At 43.7% G+C, this 19,147-nt stretch overlaps 1 protein-coding gene across 5 annotated transcripts in view; it reads left to right on the top strand.

The window, feature by feature from the left end:
* The window catches only part of PRMT7 (protein arginine methyltransferase 7), a 47,401-nt gene that overhangs the window by 11,362 nt on the left and 16,892 nt on the right, over positions 1 to 19,147 (top strand). For all 5 annotated transcript variants that reach the window (XR_011468913.1, XM_070398695.1, XM_070398697.1 and 2 more), the window contains exons 4-8: positions 522 to 671; positions 4,751 to 4,859; positions 10,124 to 10,236; positions 13,522 to 13,763; positions 13,986 to 14,166. Coding sequence is in view for 4 of the 5 variants with exons in the window: in XM_070398695.1 (XP_070254796.1) it covers positions 522 to 671; positions 4,751 to 4,859; positions 10,124 to 10,236; positions 13,522 to 13,763; positions 13,986 to 14,166 (795 nt within the window). In the remaining variant the exon portion in view is untranslated. The remainder of the gene's footprint in view (positions 1 to 521; positions 672 to 4,750; positions 4,860 to 10,123; positions 10,237 to 13,521; positions 13,764 to 13,985; positions 14,167 to 19,147) is intronic.

Genomic DNA, 19,147 nt, shown 5'->3' with positions numbered 1-19,147 from the left:
GATCTCCAAGAGGGATCTCTGTTTGAGTGCTGCTGCTACTTATGAGGGACGCCCGGGGAGGCTGGTTATGGGAGGCCTGGCAGGAGCTGGCATCTGGAACCAGCTGCTACGCCTGGGAGGACATTGATGAGAGCAGCAGCCATACAGGAAGGAGCAACTATCTCCCTCCTCTACCTTCCAGTCACCCTCGAGATCCTTCTTCTAAGTCTGTACCTAACAGCTGGAAAAAGGAGAAGGTGCTTCCAGCGCCCTAGCCCCAGTATCACTAGGCAGACTGTTGAAGAGTGGGTGTGGAGGGGGGATAATTGCTTGAGAAAGGGTAACAGTTTGACCCAGTGCTCTGGCGGTGTCACAAGGCCTGCCTGACTCAGCTAGTCAGTGCTGTTCCTCGAGGGCCCAGAAAAGCCACAAGTCATGACTTGCACTGCTGCTGCCAACCATGACCAGAGTTTCACAAAGCACCTTTCTGCTTATTTATAACAACTAGTATGAAGTGACAGTTTTTTCTCCCTTTCTCTTAGAATATAAAATACTACCAGGGTATCCAGGCTGCTGTGAGCAGGGTGAAGGACAGAGGACAGAAGGCCCTGGTTCTCGACATTGGCACCGGCACAGGACTCTTGTCCATGATGGCAGTCACAGCAGGTGCCGACTTCTGCTATGCCATCGAGGTAAGCCACATTCTTCACGTGGTGTCCTGCCCCTTGCCCTTTGCCTATCCATTTGTTCATAGGTATTCACGGAGTGCTCACTCTGTGCCAAGCACAGGGCCAGGTTCTGAAGGCATAGAACTGAATCAGGTACAATTTCTTCCTCCAGGAGCATGTTTTCCCCTCTGAAAACAGTGTTTTCATGCATGTCAGGATCACTGAGACGCTTTAAACAATACTGATGCCCAGCCCCCCTCCTCATCTCCCCTGCCAGATTTTTTTTTTTAAACATATATTTTATTGATTTTTACAGAGAGGAAGGGAGAAGGATAGAGAGTTAGAAACATCCATGAGAGAAACACATCGATCAGCTGCCTCCTGCACACCCCCCACTGGGGATGTGCCCGCAACCAATGTACATGCCCTTGACCAGAATCGAACCCGGGACCTTTCAGTCTGCAGGCTGACGCTCTATCCACTGAGCCAAACCGGTTATGGCTCCCCTGCCAGATTTTGATTTAATTATTCTGGGGTGTGGTCTGGCATTGGGATTTTTGAATATGCACCAAGATTGAGAGCTACTATCTTAAATGTCCCTACAGAGCCAGCTATCTTACTATGTTTATCAATAGTTTGACAATCTGCCATGTCTTTCCTGTAATAAAACATTAAACATGTTATCTTTCTGATAATGCAAATCATACATTTCTTTATAGGAAATTTGTTAAATATAAAATACAAGTAGTTTGTTAATTCAAAGTTAACCATTGCTAAAATTTTGATGTATATTATTTTTTTTTTTTAAGTCCTCACCTGAGGACATACTTAAAGAGAGGAAGGGAAAGAGAGAGAGAAACATCGATGTGAAAGAGAAACATTGGTCAGTTGCCTTCCATATGCTCCCAGACTGGGGATCAAACCCACAACCCAGGTATGTGCCCTGACCAGGAATGAAACTGGCAGTCTTTCGGTGCATGGGGTGACGTTCAACCAACTGAGCCAGAAGGTGTATATTCTTCCAAGCTTTTGGAGAGGAGGAAAAATTTGTTTCATATGGTGATTGAGTTGCAAATAACTCCCAAAATTACACTGGCTTAACCAAGGTAAAAGTTTTTTGCTTTCTCACATAAAGTTTGGAAGTCAGCACTCCAAGGGTGTTCTCCTAAGATTGCTTTCAGCTGCCCACCCCACCAAATCTACAGATGGCCGTCATGGTCACAGTCTGGAAAGGTGGGCATTTTCAGCTAGGGGATACATTGTGTGTTTGGGGCACAAGGTCATCAGGAGTCTTGGCAAAGGGATTGTAGCTGGATTGTGGAGGACCTGAGTGCCACCGTGAAGCGTTTCTTAACCTGAGATAAGAATAATGGGCTTCAGGTGTCCATGAAAGTCCTGAGAATTGTATCTACGCGAGCGTGTGTGTGTGTGTGTGTGCATGTGCTGTACAATTGCCTCAAGATTTCATAAAAAGGATTAAGAGTCACTTTTCTGCCTTTTGGGGAGTTCTCAAGGTTTTTGAGCAGATACAAAGAAATCTGTTTTAAGATGATTACTTTGTTTTTTTGTGTTTTTTTGTTTGTTTGTTTGTTTTTTAAATATATTTTATTGATTTTTTACAGAGAGGAAGGGAGAGAGATAGAGAGTTAGAAACATTGATGAGAGAGAAACATCGATCAGCCGCCTCCTGCACATCTCCTACTGGGGATGTGCCCACAACCAAGGTACATGCCCTTGACCGGAATCGAACCTGGGATCTTTCAGTCCGCAGGCTGACGCTCTATCCACTGAGCCAAACAGGTTTCGGCAAAGATGATTACTTTGATATCTTTAAGTGGATTTCATTGTTTTTACATTACCAATGAAGTAACTAAGATGAGAGGTTAAAGACTTACTCAATTCTCACAGCTAATAACTGGGAGAGCTAGAATTGGAACCTTGGTCTTCTGGGTCCTAATTATGGAACTCACTGCACAGTGGTAACTTTGATGGGAGGGTGTATTTGTGTGTGTGTGTGTGTGTGTGTGAGAGAGAGAGAGAGAGAGAGAGAGAGAGAGAGAGAGAGAGAGAAAGTTTTCTAACATGAGTGTCTGAGGCGGTAGCAATGCCATCAACTAGTAACAGGTGAACTTGGGGAAGATGCTTACTTTATTGAAAAGAATGGCATTTCATGTTGGATGTGTTAAATATGTGTAGACTGCTAATTAGAAATACAGGGAGAACATGTTTTTTGACAGAATTGATAGGATTGCTCTTGGGTTTTTCCATATTCCCATCTCATTTAACTGAATTTCTAATTCTCTTGCTGCTCTAGCCTGCGATGTCTTTGGCAAATGTTTTAAAAACAAAGTGTGGTCCTGGATTCTTCGCTTTTTTCTTATTAAGAGCAAGAGGAATTTTCCTAGGAATCTGTAGCAAACCTCTGCTTGGATGTCATTGGCCAGAATAAGGTCAAATCCCATTTAACTTCTCTTATTCCTGGCAAGAGGGATTCAGTTTCCCATAGGCCAAGCAGATGTACCACTTAAAAGAAGATTCCAAACAGATTTGAGGGACAGAGAGGACACAGAATGATGTTGGGGAGCCAACTCTAGGGTCCATTCCCGGCAGTATTTTGGGTGAGGTCTTGAGTTCTTGGTGGCTAAGGAGGTGGAGGCTGTGAATGGTCAGAGCCTCAAGGGTCAGGGATGAGACAAGTGATATGTCAAGAGGTGGGAGGGCTGAGGGGGTGGTATGAGCTCATGATACTTTTGGGGTGAAGCCAAGTGATTGTTGATAACTCAAACTATAACTAAAAACATCAAATCAATTTTTTAAAAAATTGATTTCAGAGAGAGAAAGGGAGAGGGAGAAGGAGAGAGATAGAAACATCAATGATGAGACAGAGGGATTCAGCCCTTAACCGTGTGCCCTGACCGGGAATTGAACCGTGACCTCCTGGTTCATGGGTTGATGCTCAACCACTGAGTCACACCAGCTGAGCCCTAGAAATAATTTGAAACAGATTGCAAAGATGGTGTTTTTAAATTTTTTTCCTGAGCACACAGGTATTCTTTACAGAAGAATATAGCATTTTCCCCTTGAATTATAGTAAAAGAATTATGTGTTCATGGTGGGAAATGTGGAAGATGCATAAAAAGACTAATAAAAGGGGAAATCTTGTCATTGTGACCAGTCATTCACGTTATCAGTTTGTTATATTTCCACTCTCTGTGTGTCTGTAATGTTTTCTGCCCTAATATGGTGGGAGCTAGGTACTGGTAATTTCAGTTGAGCAGGCCAGAAAATAGCAGCTGGAGGGGCTTATGTTTAGGGACATGGTAAGGGTTCAGGAAAGACTTCTGGAGAGGGGTTTTTGTATTGTCCTGGAAAGTTGGGTTTGCTTTGGCAGGTGGGGCTAGAGCAGGGAAAACTCAGGTGTGCCTGGGAACATGCGTGTGGATGAAGCATCAGTTGTGGGGAGAATAGGATTTGGGGGGAATGGCAGGGGCAGGGAGAAGCATGGTGGTTTGTATTGTGGAAGGCCTTGAATATCTTCAGAAAATATCAGTGACGTCCTGCCAGCATTGGAGATTGGGGGCAGTTTTGCTCACACTTAGGTCTAACACAGTAACAGTCTCACTGTGGTCTAGAGAGCAGCTTCACAGATCATCACAGATCGTAGTTTGTGAGGCAAGTCCTCTTCCTGGCTCCCTCTAGTGCGGCACTGACACCTGCTGTCCTTACGAGGCAGTGCAACCTCCCTGGGATCCCTTGCATCCCGCCCCTGTGCCTGGGGACTCCTAGATGCCGGTTAAACCCAGGGAAATTTCATTCCTTTGTATTTCTTTTCATGATACACATTTATAGAATAAAGTATTGCAGTTACATGAATGAAGTCTTGTTTATTTAAATTAAATAGACCCAAATAAATATTTTGCCTATATCTTGAATGGTAACAAAGGTTCATTTTAGAAGGAAATTTGGAAGGAAATTCTGCAGTGCAGATCTTTTTTTACTTCAAATCTTAGGACTAGAATCAAGGAATGTCTTGCTAGTGTTGGTTGTTAGGATGTTATTAAATTGATTACTTATTTTTCTTGGGTTTTGGCTTTCATTTGTAGGTTTTCAAGCCTATGGCTGATGCTGCTGTGAAGATTGTGGAGAAAAATGGCTTCAGTGATAAGATTAAGGTTATCAACAAGCATTCTACAGAGGTTACTGTGGGGCCAGGTAAGATCAACACATACTGTGTTGAAAGCTTCGCTTGCTTTTGTAAGGGAGAAGAAAAGGCTTATTCAAGTTACCTGGAATGAATATATCCAGGTAATTGCAGAGATATGGGGCCTCTGCGTGTGTCTGAAGGGAAGCATTTTCTTCTCTATTGGTTTATTTCCCTATTAGCTAAAACGAATCAGCAATGGGTAAGCCAGAACTAATCAAGAGCAATAGCAGTGATGCAAACGAAACCTTCTTTTGCTTTAAGCAAGCTGGAATTTTGTGTGGCTCAGCTCTCTGAGTTTCAAGTTTTATCAGACAGAAGTGAAACTAAGTATAGAGCTGAAATGGTTTTGCTTAGTTCTGACATCTTGCTTCCGCATCTAACATGAGAGATTTGCCTGTATAGCACAATCTCTCCACATTCCCACAATATTTTTTAAAGTTTAGGAGCTTGAACTGGACTCCTAAAATTTCATGACACTGATACCTGGAGAGCACAGTGGAAAGATTCGTAAAAGAAGCTCCTGGGATGAGGTTATGGATATAACCCTATTTTTTTAAAACACAGTATTTTAGTATGGCAATGGTAAGGTCAACATTTTTCTCCCATTAAAAAACAACATTTTTATAGAAAATCTGAAACATGCACAGAAGAAGAAATTGGAGTTCCCTTTTATTAATTTTTAAAACATTATCTACATACAAAAGAATGCACAAATCATTATTCCATTTTTAATCAACATTATTGAGGATAATCTTTTTTGTTTGTTTTCTTTTTTATTAATCCTCACCTGAGGATATTTTTTCCATTGATTTTTAGAGATAGTGGGGGGTGGGAAGAGAGAGAGACAGATAGACATCAGTGTGAGAGTGACACATCGATTGGTTGCTTCCTGCATGTGCCCTGACCAGGGCCAGGAGTCGAACCTGCAACCCATGTACATGCCCTTGACCGGGAATCGAACCCGATACCCTTCAGTGCTCGGGCCAATGCTCCAATCACTGAACCATACTGGCCAGGGCTGTAGAGGTATAATTTACATAAAGTGAATGCATCCATGCTAAGTGGATAGTTTGATGAGTTTTGACAAATTTAAATACACTTGTAACCACCACCACAATCAAGATAATAGAATATCTCCATCATGCCCAAAGAGATTCAATACCTTTTACATCAACCCCTCCATATTACTGGCCTTATGCACCTACTGATCTGCTTTCTTCAATATAAATGAGATCTGCCTTTTCTAGAATTTTGAGTAAGTGGAATCATGTAGTGTGTATATTTTGTGCCTGCTTTCTTTTCTGTTGCATATTGCTCTTGAGATTTTGACCACGTTGTTCTGTGTATCAGGAAATCATTCTCTTTAAAAAATATATATATTTCTTTATTAATTTCAGAGAGGAAGGGAGAAGGAGAGAGAGATAGAAACATCAATGATGAGAGAATCATTGATTGGCTGCCTCCTGCACACCCCCTACTGGGGAACGAGCCCGAAACCCAGGCACGTGCCCTTGGCCTGGGACCCTTCAGTCTGCAGGCTGAAGCTCTATCCACTGAGCCAAGCTGGCCAGGGCAGGAAATCATTCTCTTAAATTGCTAAGCAACACTTCATATGTGGACATACCATAGTCTGTTTACCCCTTAACTTGTTGATGGACACAGATAGTTTCTTGGATAGGTCTTTAGGTTCACTGATCTTATCTTGTGTGGTGTCTAATCCACATCTAGTTAACTTTTCATTTCTGATATTGTATTTTTTAATCTCTGATTATATTTTTATAACTATTTTTTCTCCTTATGTTCCTTTAAATACTTAACATATTTATAGCAGCTGTTTTAACATTCTTATCTCCTATTTCTGTCATCTCAGTCATCTAGGGGTTTGTTCTGTTATCCGAGATCTGGGCTACATTTTCCTTCTTGGCATATCTAGTAATTTTTATTTGGATGCTGTGTATAGTAGAAATTTTGCCTTGCTAAGTGCTGGATTTTGTTGTCTTCCTGTAAAAGCTTCATTTGGCATGCAGTTGGGTTACTTGCAGATCGGTTTGATCCTTTCCAGGCTGTTTTTAAGCTTTGTTGAAGCAGGGTTAGAGTAGCTTTAAGTCATGGCTTCTCAGCAGCAGCACTGTTGACATTTTGGGCCTGATAATTCTTTGTTGGGGGTGGGGGAGCTATTCCGAGCGTTGTAAGATGTTTATCCCTGGCCTCTAACCAGTGGAAATCAGTAGCACCTCCCTCCCCTTTTGTGCCAAGCAAAAATGTCTTCAGACATGGCCAGATGTCCCAGGGTGAAGGATAGTTTCTTGGATAGGTCACCCCTGTGACCTATCCACAGCTCCAGGGCTACTTTAGCCAAACTGGTAAGGCATGACCTTTCTAGGTCTCTGCTGAGCGCTTGCGTGCTGGCTGATCAGAACTGGAATGTTACCCAGTCCTTTGTGAACTCTGGAAATTGTTTACCTTAGAGCTACATGGTTATTTTTACCCAGCCTTCTAGAGTTCCTACCCTATGTGTGTGTGAATATATTCAACAATGACCTAAGAGGAGCCCTGTGCAGGTTTCTGAAGCCCTTTTCTGTGTAATTTCCTCTCTGGTTTTCTTTCCTGCAAGTCCCAGATGCCTCCACTTCCCTGAACTCCAATTGCTGTTTCCTTAACTCAGCAAGATTGCAGTGCTCTGCTTACTTTCTCGTTCCCTGTACTGTGGTCTGGAAAGAGCCTGCTTGCTAAAAGCCAGAGCAGTAGTAGGGGTCACTTTGTGTCCCTTCTTGGGGAATAAACTGTGTTGCCTCTTGTTCAACATCTGAAAATGTTTGTTTCATATATTTTGTCTGGTTTTCTAGTTGATTACATGGATTGATAAGTCCGATTCCAGTTACTCTGTTTTGGCCAAAGTTGGGGGTTATTTATTAATTAATTTATTTTTAATATGTTTTTATTTCAGAGGAAGGAGAGGGATAGAGGGGTAGAATGATGAGAGAGAATCATTGATTGGCTGCCTCCTGCACACCCCACACTGAGGATCGAGCCCGAAACCTGGCCATGTCCCTGACCAGGAATTGAACCGTGACCTCCTGGTTCATAGGTCGATGCTCAACCACTGAGCCACACCAGCTGGGCAAAATTTGTCTGTCTTGATAGCACAGAGATCGATCCGCAGAGCAGCTTTTGTTGTGTCACTCTCTGTGTGACTCTGTGCCCTCGTCTAGGCTGTGTATTGTGTACACACACCCTGCACGAGGCCATACCCCTCAAACCCTTTCTTAATACTTTTTCTTTGTAGCACTTATCACTGCAATAATGAAATCATTATGTAATTATGTATTTAATGTCTATATCCCCACACAGCTGAAGCATTCTGAGTTTATGGACTGTGTGATCTTATTTATTCCATTCTATAACTTGTATATACCTGGCATGGAAGAATTCAGTAATATTTGTTTAGTGAGTAGACTGTCAACTTTGCTTGGTCCTTAGCCCCTTGTACATGGGACTTTATTTCCACTCGTCCAACTTGACAAGTGGCTTTCTTATTGCTACGGCTGATGGTCTTCCCTCTGCTTCTCCTCTCAAACGCTGCAGCCCTGGTACTTCTGCCGTTTAGTCTTCCTGTTCTTCCCGAAAATGCATGTTTTCCAAGGTTCTGTCCTCAGCCCTTTTTAAAAATAGCATCTGAGTTTGTTGCCTGTTTCCCAGAGATGGATGGATGACACACAGGCATGTGTGCCGCTGACTCAGGGGGCATTTGTTCATCTGTCCCATCATGGGGTAAGACTTAGGAGGCACCTGGAGTAAGCACCCCTCCTCAGGCTCTCACTCACGTGTTAGACACCTGGCTGTCAGGAGTACTTGTTGAAATTCACTGGGTCATAAAGCTTTATTTATTTGATGCAATTTTGGGCAATAAATCATTTTAAATGATATAATTAGCTTAAAAATTATTCAGGAGGCAGCATTTACAGAACTTGGTGATTGATTGGATGTAGAGTGATAGGGAGGAATCAAGAAGTCAGCTAATGTTTGCTGACAGTCTAGGCACTGGGGTATAGTGAACAGACCAGTCAGGGTCTCTATTCTCCTGGAGAGCTAGTAAACGATGCTCAGGTTTCTGGACTGTGTGGTAGTGCCATTCATTGAGGTGGAAATATGGGAGGGAGAAGCAGGTGCATGGGGGTGGGATGTGATTGGCTCAGTTTGGGATGGTGAATTTCAGTTGGAGTTTGGCATCATATCAGAGAGGATAGGCAGGGCCACTCGGGAGGGTGTTCTCTGTGCCAGAGGACAGAAGTTTCTTCTTAGCCACCATTCACATATTGCCATGAACACAAGCGTACTTCATACGGAGTGGGTAGTTTTTACCTTTGCTAGCCTGACCATTGCTGCACGGACAGATCTTGTTACCCCCCTTAACAGATGAGGTGACTAATGGTCAGCGCTGAGGGTTCCGGCTAGAAAGCAGGCTCAAAGCCCAGGTCTCCATGACTCAAGGTTCAGGCTCTGCTGCACTGTTCTTTCAGCCACTTTAATGCTTCTGTTCTCTTGCATCATCCATGAGACTTGTCTCCTCTGTAGGGAAGATGAGTGGGCTTTGTCAGATTGTAATTCATGAGCCATTAGGAGTGTTTAGTTAATTCTCCATGATGAATGGCCCCTTCCAAAGTCTGTTCTGTCTCTTGGCTCATTAAAAATTATAACTGTAGAAGTAACATTACATTACATTATAGAAGTTTAGAAAATGGAGTTAATAGATCTTCTATAACCCTACTTTCCCAACCAACTGGTATGTGTTTGATAACAAGAAATGAACTTAATTCAGGGGGATTTAGTGTAAGGAACTGGGGATTCTGAACCCTGGGTATCAATGGAATCTATCAGCCTGTCTATCTTGCTTTGGTTTTCCCTCCCTTTCTGAAGCCTAGATATATTTGAAGTACCAGGATTCAGTTTTTGCTTTTCAAATAAGTTTTGCTAATTTAATAATTAAGAGTTTAATTGTTAATTTGTATACAGGAAAGTTGAAAGAGCAGTTATACAGCAAACCCCCATATTCTCTTAACCAAGACTTAACAATTTTAGCATTTTTATATATGTATACGGATTTTTTGCTAAACTGTTGGAAAATCAGTTGAGATGACACTTCTAAATAGTTCAGTATTTATATGTACTTTGATTTTAATGACTTATTAACCTTTTATCTGGCATCTAGTTGCTGTTAATATTTTTTCTAGTCTGTTGCTTGTTTCTGATGCTGTTTCCTTGTATTTCTCAGATGGTGACATGCCATGCCGTGCCAACATCCTGATCACGGAGCTGTTTGACACGGAACTGATTGGGGAGGGAGCACTGCCCTCCTATGAACACGCACACAGGCATCTCATGAAGGTAGGGATGAGAGCCTCCCTCAGGCGTATTGCTGTGATCTCAGTCAGCTTACACAGCTCTCATTGATACACCGTGCTCTTCACAGCCTGAGTCCTCAGTACCTCTCCATATACCCAAGGACACCCTTTATTCCTGTAGGATTCTCCTTAATTATGACTTCTGTGCCTCTTGAATGCCAAGTCTGGGTAGGTTAGAGTCAAAAGGCCAGAAACTATCTTCAAATTCAATTCAATTTAGCAAACATTATTTGAGTGTCAACTGTGTAAAGTGATCTAGCATCCAAGGAGAAGTGTGAGGCATCCTATTGCTCTAACCCACATAGTCAGTGATGGTGAGGATTTGGTGGGCTGAATGGAGAGGCAGACAGAAGCACCATGGCCATATGGTTTGGGACTGATAGAAAAGATCAGGGGGGCATGTAGAGGGGGTGGAATTTGGAAAGGCACTGGGGAGAGGGAGAGATGTCCCAGGAAAAGGGACCTGTTTGGTAGGTCACTGAGAACATCAGCTGGGAGGGGAAGGGGACTGTGAGCTAATGGCAGAGAATGGAGGAGGAGGTGGAAAGCCTTGAAGGCCAGGCCATTCCAGGTGAAGGAGTTTGGGTAGTGGCAATCTTTGACAGTTTCTTTGAAAAGAGAGAGACGTGTTGAAAATGTTGTCTTGGAGATGTTGATCTTGCTTTTGTATGGACATAAATTGGAAGTGAAGACCCAGAGGCAAAGGCCAGCCAGGGAGGTGTGTCTGCTGCTTTTGCTGGCACCTGCCCTGTGGTCACTGCACTGTCCCAGCCAGCAACTCTTTTTGGGGGTTCTTAATGCTCTCAGAGAAGGGGGCTCCTTCCAGGGCATTCAGGACCAGAGTCCACATTACACAGTCAGCATGTGACTGTGATTGTTCTGTAGATCCCCACACTTGTGAGCTGTCTCATGGTTTCCAAAATGTAAATCCCTTTTCTAGTAATGTTAGTAGTAACAATTTCCATTTTTCCACATTAAAACCACCAACTAGATATATCCCTGAAACAGAGAACAAGGATATTTGGAATTTATGTTCATGTTGCCCAATTTGTCTTACTCTAATTCATCACAAAAAAGGTAGGCAGACAACTGTCCTCAGTTTCCTCTCCCAGCTGGCCTGTAGCAGCCAGGTATGCATTGTCCACTCTAATCACTGTCCCCACCTGCCATCCTGTGTCTGAGCTTGAAGGACTTAGGGCTGGCACACAAAGGCTTCCATTGCCTTGACCCTCTTCCTGTCTTATTGAACCGGGATGCTGGCATATCTGACAGATAGTCCATGTAGCAGCGGTTCTCAACCTGTGGGTCTCGACCATCGGAAAACACATATAGCATATCAGATGTTTACATTACGATTCATAACAGTAGCAAAATTACAGTTATGAAGTAGCAACGAAAATAATTTAATGGTTGGGGGGTCACCACAACATGAGGACCTGTATTAAAGGGTCGCGACATTAGGAAGGTTGAGAACCGCTGCCATGTAGTGTTGACTCAGGGATTGATCTTAGAAGACGCATTTATTGAGTGCCTTCGTGTTGCCAGGCCCTCTTTTGGGTACCAAGAATATGAAGGTGAGCTCCTGGGGAGGCAGGTAGGTGAGCAGGTCATCACAGCACAATTTGGATTAATCACTGATGGTGGTCAGTAGGGTGAGATCCTGCCCTCTGATGTGGGGAAGGTAGTGGCCTCCAGGAAGATGAAGCTCAAGCTGAGTCAGTCTTGAAGAGTGACCAGGTGTTGACCTGGCAGGTGTGGGGGTATTCACAGCAGAGGAGATCAGCATGCAGAAAGACATGAAGGTGAATTGGTGCGGTGGCTCCCAGATCCAGCAAGTAGTTTGGATTATGGGTAGTGTGGGAGCTGGGGTTAGAGATGTGGCTAGATTGCTGGCAGGGCTAGACGAGAAGGGCTGCCATGCTCCAGAAGGGTTTTCAGCAGGGGGTTGATTTATGCAGGCAGCCATGTAGAAAGCAGTTGGGGAGCAAGACCAGAGGCAGATAGGTGGTTAGAGTCATCCAGGCGCTGGGCTGGGTGGGCCTCAGGTAAGGCCATAGAAATGGGCCTGAAGAGGTAGACTCGGGGAGGAGGAAGGTGGTCAAGGGCTTGGTGATTACTTAGATGGGGAGGCATTGAGGATGATGCCAGGGTTTAGGGCTTGGGTACCTGGATTTAATGGTGGTGCTCCCTGTCGACTGGGAGAATGGGAGGACCAGGCCCGGGAAGGTGAGAAAAGGGTGAAGTTGGGTTTGTCCATTTTAGACAGAGTGTGATTTGTCTGAGGGTCAGCCAGGAAGAAAGGACCAACAGGCCTTTGGTAAATGGTTTTTGGTAAATGAAGATGGAGTGGTTGAGGTTAGTTAGTTACTCTTTCATGTGGAGGGAGAAATAAGGTGGTTCAGACCAGGTCTCTGGGGAGCCCCCTCTGTGAGGGTGGGCAGGGGGCACAAGAATGCAGCTAAAGCAGTGTTTCTCATCCGGAGCCATGTCTGGAGACATTTTTAGTGTCACAATGGGGGTGATGGGGTGATGGTGCTACTATTATCTTGTGGGTGAGACCAGGAATATTGCTAAACATTCTACAATGCCCTTCGGAGAGAAAAAAAGATCCTGCAACAAAGGATCTTCTGGCCCAAGAGGTTACTAAGAGCTGAGGTAGAGAATCCCTGTGCTCGGCATTTCCATGTGGTAGCTGCTGTGAGTCTCCTATTCTCAGCTGGGCCCCTAGTGCCTGGTGTGTAGAGGGTGGCGATGAATGAGGTAGGAGGAAAACTGGGCGAGGAGAGTGGTCGGCAGTGCCCGGTGAGGCCAGGAGGTCAGTTACTTGAGGGTGGACACTTGTCCATTGGTTGTGTGATAAGAAGGTTCTGGTGTCTGGGCAAGAGCTGCACCGAGGGAAGCTCTGAGCCCAGTGCCAGAATTAGTGCAGGGAGAATTGGACTCCTTCTTCCAAGTCTGTGTGGGAGTTCATCAGCATGATGACAATTAAGGTTTATTTTTGAAGTATTGAAGAGTGTCAGATAGCTAGGAACTTATCTGATGACATAAATCATTTTAGGCAAAACGTGTAATCCTTTTTCAAATCTTTCTTTTTTTTTCCTCTCCCAAGGGCATTGTGCTGAATATAGTTAGCTATGCTGGGAAGGTGTTAGATGTTACTAAACTAGCCTAATATGAAGGAATAACCCTCTGTTGTTCAGTTGGAATTACTGTGGGTCAGTGTGCCTGGTTTATTTATTTTCTTTTTTTCTTTTTAACACAAACTTAGGAAGATTGTGAGGCAGTGCCTCACAGAGCAACCATCTATGCACAACTGGTGGAGTCCAGAAGGATGTGGTCATGGAACAAGCTCTTTCCTGTCCGAGTTCAGACCAGCCTTGGAGAGCAGGTCATCGTCCCCCCCTCGGAACTGGAGAGGTGCCCTGGTGCACCCTCCGTCTATGACATTCAGCTGAACCAGGTCTCCCCCACGGACTTCACTGTTCTCAGCGATGTGCTGCCTATGTTCAGGTACCAAGGAGCAACCTGGGTGGATGGCGCTTTGAGACATTTGGTGGAAGGGGGTCTTTGGAAGTTCTTTTTGAGTGGAAGGGAACCCAGCTGATGTCACCTGCCTCTGCAGGCAGGAGTCCATTGCAAACAAGTCTCATTGCTGTTGAGGTCACCATAAAAGCTTAAAAATGGAGTGTGTGAGCTTAAAATATGTTTAAGTTCCTGAATATTCTTCCACAGTGTGGACTTCAGCAAGCAAGTCAGTAGCTCAGCAGCCTGCTATGGCAGGCAGTTTGAACCTCTGGCGTCTGGCCAAGCTCAAGTGGTTCTCTCCTGGTGGGACATTGAAATGGACCCCGAGGGGAAGATCAAGTGCACCATGGCCCCCTTCTGGGCACACACAGACCCACAGGAGCTCCAGGTAAGAGTAGGAGCTGAGCATGTGTTCATGTAAATCAGGAAACGTGTCCACTTTTTGTTATGGGAAAATAGCATGTTGACCCTTAGATTCACCAGAATTTAGAGCCAGAAGGGACTGTGTCAGAGTCAGTGTCAAAGAAGAGTTGTTGTTTTTTTTTTTTTCAAAATGTTTTTTTTTTTTTTTAATCTTTATTGTTCAGATTATTACATTTGTTCCTCTTTTTTCCCCCCATAACTCCCCTCCTTCCAGCTCCCACCCCACCCTCCACCCTCACTCCCCACCCACTGTGTTCATCCATAGGTGCATGATTTTTGTCCAGTCACTTCCCGCATCTCCCACACCCCTTTTCCCCCCAAGAATAATTAGTCCATTCCCTTTCTATGTCCCTGATTCTATTATAATCACCAGTTCATTCTGTACATCAGGTTATTTATTCACTTGATTCTTAGATTCATTTGTTGATAGATGCATATTTGTTGTTCATAATTTGTATCTTTACCTTTTTCTTCTTCTTCCTCTTCTTAAAGGATACCTTTCAGCATTTCATATAATACTGGTTTGGCGGTGGTGAACTCCTTTAGCTTTTCCTTATCTGTGAAGCTCTTTATCTGACCTTCAATTCTGAATGATAGCTTTGCTGGATAAAGTAATCTTGGTTGTAGGTTCTTGGTATTCAGCACTTTGAATATTTCTTGCCATTCCCTTCTGGCCTGCAAAGTTTCTGTTGAGAAATCAGCTGACAGTCGTATGGGTATTCCCTTGTAGGTAATTGAGCCTCTTTCTCTTGCTGCTTTTAAGATTTTCTCTTTGTCTTTTGCTCTTGGCATTTTAATGATGATGTGTCTTGGTGTGGTCCTCTTTGGATTCCTTTTGTTTGGGGTTCTCTGCGCTTCTTGAACCTGTAAGTCCATTTCTTTCTCCAGGTGGGGGAAGTTTTCTGCCATTATTTCTTGAAATAGGTTTTCAATATCTTGCTGTCTCTCATCTTCTGGCACTCCAATAATTCTGATATTAGACCGCTTAAAGCTGTCCCAGAGGCTCCTTACACTATCTTCACACTTTCAGATTCTTTTTTCATTTTGCTTTTCCAATTGGGTGTTTTTTGTCGAATCTTTGGTTTGATTCTTGAGCTCCTCTGGTCTGCTATTGGGTATAATATTCTTTATTTCAGTCCGTGTATGCTTACTTTCTAATTTCTTTATCGTAGCATCGAGGGTCTCATTAGTTTTCGTGAGGCTCTGCACAAATTTATGGCAAGCCCTCAAAATTGCGATTCTTAGCTCCATATCCTCCATTTCTGTCATGTTTTTTTGTCTCCGCATCTTTTATGCTTTCTTGGTGCACCCCCTTGTGGTCTCTGTGCGCAGTCTTGTTCTAGCCAAGCCTTAATTGTTGTAGTTAACACTAGAGGGATTTGACCACCAGGCCGACTGGCTGTAGGAATCGAGTTGTTGTTTTAAAGAAAGGCTATTGCCCTGCCGGTGTGGCTCAGTGGTTGAGCGTTGACCTGTGAACCGGGAGTTCACGATTCGATTCCTGGTCAAGGCACACGCCCAGGTTGCGGGCTCAGTCCCCAGTGTAGGGTGTGCAGGAAGCATATATATATATGATAGATCTCTCAGGCCAAGTTCATGGTCAGCACCAGTGGACACAGTGAACTGTAGGGAAGTTACTATGCTGGCTCTCCCATCAGATCAACTTGAAATACAGAACTGCAGCTTGTCTACAGACTCATTTTCTTGGTCTCAAAATCTACCTTTCTCAGGTCAGTTGAAAGTGGGTGGAATTCATGAACTACAGAAAAGGTAATACAGAGTACTCCTTAACATGTGAAAAGTTGGTCAGCTTCACTTATAAAAGCAATGAAGATTTAAACTGCAGTGAGATACCATTTTTTACCTGTTAGTGAACAAAATTCAAAAAGTGAGGCAGCGCACTGTGGTGGAGCTGTGGGGAAGAGCAGGAAGTGATTGTCGGGGCATCCCCGGCACTCAGTGAGGCCCAGTTCCTCACGATGGGAAGTGATGCCACTTCTAGACATTTAGGCTCTGGATAGATTTGCATATGAGTAGAGTGATGTGTTACAGCTCTGATTTAAAAGACTGTAACACCCCAGAGGGCACCAGTAGAGGACTGGCTAATCCATTATCCTCCATTCAGTGAATGAGGCAGCTCTCTGTGCACTGATGTGGAACAGTCTCCAGGATATATCGCTCAGTGAAGCAAAAGTAGAGGTGCAGAGCAGTATGTGGTATGCCAACATTGGTGTTACTAAAAATGAGGATATATGTGGATGAGTGTATGTGTGGTGTGTGTGTGTAAAGGTATCTTTGGAAGAGTTTATAGAAATCACTAAAAATGGTTACTTCTGGGAAGAGGGCTGAAGATGAGGGGTGGAAAGGAAACTTTTTTTTCACTCCTTGACCCTTTTATATCTTTTGCATTTTCTCATGTGCATGTGTTCTCAACCCCTCTACATACACACTCAGGGAAAAGTGGGGAAGGTGCTTCAGAGCTGAGGAATCAGAGCTTCCCTTTCTCCTGGGAGGCGTCGAGTACCTTCCTCTATGTCCCTCCTTCTGTTACTACTTGGGGGACACTGGCTTTGTTTTGATTGGTTCTAGGTATACGCAGGTGACTTAGGGAAGGCCTAGCAGCCCCCTCTTGCTCCTTGAGTTACTGCTTAGGCCGAAAGGTTATGACTGCTGTGGGATTGTGGTCAGTTCCCTTGGCCTTGTGAGCTTCCCTCTCCAAACTGTCTTCCAGTCCCCTGGCCCAGGTAGGCAGGCATGTATCCAGGCAGTGGGTGTGAACTTCCCTCTTCTATAGCCTTTGTCCTCTGCTGGCTGAGTGTGTGTGTGTGTGTGTGTGTGTGTGTGAGATTTCCACAGAGTTGAGATTGGCACTAGACTTTGTTCCTCTCCAGGAGTGTAATGTTGCAAAATTACATGGATCCTCATGCTGGAACCACATAATGTCCAAACCAAGACTCAGCTTGGCCCAGTGCTTGGAGCAGGGCCTCCTGTCTAGGCAGCAGTGATGGGTGCTCATCCCCAGGTCTCCTGACTGTGCGGCTTGTGTCCTTTCTCTACCAGCAGTGACTTTTGGACTGTTAGGAATTCGAGGAGCTGCTAATGAATCTCCCTCCTGACTTCACTAAACTGTTCTTGATCTGAAATCTGCTCAGCCTGTCTCACCTTAGACAGTGGCTTGTCTGCAGCTCTTTAGCATTAGGACCTGGAAGGCTGGTGTGTGGGAAGGGCACAGTGACAGGGAAGCACTAGGGAGCACCGAGGGGTTAGGGAAAGGCTGCTTTTGTCTTAGGATCCATTTGCATAGTAGGGAAAGAACAATAGCTTTTAGTGAACCTATTTTTTTCTCCTGTTATTGTTTATTTTTTTCAGAATGTATCTGGTTAGATTTTCATTTGTTAGCTTTTCTGTACAAATAGACATCTTAACTACAGGGAATGCCATTCACCTGCTTTTTAGTTACATCTAAGACTAGGTAGGATCTGATGTGGTCCTGGTATGGAGTGTGCAGGCAGTCGTCTCATCAGAGTTGAGCCAGGCACCCACTGTTTAGGACAATTATTTCCTTTTTTTAAAAAAGAGGCTTCAAGATTATAAGAATAATTTTGTTCTATATAAACCTCATTATATAGAACAAAAATGAATTCAGTCACTCGTAGGCCTCCCATCCAAAAGAACTCCCTTTCTTTGCACCCTTTCTACATGCATGGGTTTTTGTCAGACTAATTTTTGTATTTTTCTGCTGCACCATAGTCTTCTTATTCATCATTTTATTTATTTATTTATTTTTTTAAAATATATTTTATTGATTTTTTACAGAGAGGAAGGGAGAGGGATAGAGAGCTAGAAACACCGATGAGAGAGAAACATCGATCAGCTGCCTCCTGCACACTCCCCACTGGGGATGTGCCCGCAACCAAGGTACATGCCCTTGACCGGAATTGAACCTGGGACCCTTCAGTCCGCAGGCCGACACTCTATCCACTGAGCCAAACCGGTTAGGGCATTATTCATCATTTTAAATGTCTGCGAGTTTCTGTCTAAGGAATTATTATCCATTTCTGAACTGTTGCACATTTGGTTTGATCCCAGTTTTTGTGAGTATAAATAATTCTGTAACATGCATTTTTACATAACTATAGCTTTTTTCTTTTCTTACTTTCTTTTTTATTTTTAAAGAATAGTTTATTGATTTTTAGAGAGAGAGGAAGGGAGAGGGAGAGAGAGAGAGAAACTTCAGTGTAAGAGCCGAACATCAATTGGCTGCCTCCTGCACACTTCCTACTGGGGATTGAGCCTGCAGCCCCAGCATGTGCCCTGACCAGGAATCGAACTGTCAACCTTTAGGTACACAGGATGACATTCAACCAACTGAGCCACACAGGCCAGGGCAGTTCTTTTCTTTTCTTTTTTCCATTTTAAAAAAATTTATTAAACTGGTCCAGTCTCTTAGAAAGTTTTCATTCAGTCTGTTCCTATAGAGATTCTAAGAGGTTTTGAGTCTTCTCTTTTCTTTGTTTTTTGTCGTTGTTTTTTTTTTTAGAATAGAATCCTGGATGTGGGGTTTATAGTATCAAAAAGGATTGACAAAGCTTATTAAAAGGTTGACTCTGAATCATTCTAAATCGTTTCACAATTTAGAGTTTTCCACATCTTTAAAAACTATTTAATTCAAAAGAATAAAATAAAACCTTCCTGTACTATTTCCCCAACTTTTTATTTTGAAAAATGTTAAGTCCACAGAATAAGTGAACATGAGCGCTAATGTGGCCTTTACTTAAATTTACAGTTGTTAACATTTGCTTTCTTTCTGTCTCCCTTCCTCTCTGTCTTCCTCCTCCAGGCCCCCTTCCCCACAAGAGGGTCAGGAGCCTCCTCCCCTGAGCCCTTCTTCTTGAAGACGGCTGCCCTAGACCACATTTTATCTCCCTGAAGCCAGTAGTGTTCCA

This window comes from Myotis yumanensis, unplaced genomic scaffold (assembly GCF_028538775.1).
Source record: "Myotis yumanensis isolate MYYU_CA2020_CCGP unplaced genomic scaffold, mMyoYum1.0.hap1 SCAF_18, whole genome shotgun sequence".
Lineage (NCBI taxonomy): Eukaryota > Metazoa > Chordata > Mammalia > Chiroptera > Vespertilionidae > Myotis > Myotis yumanensis.
The sequence above is the reverse complement of the archived record's forward strand: the minus strand, read 5'-3'. Positions and strand labels throughout refer to the sequence as shown.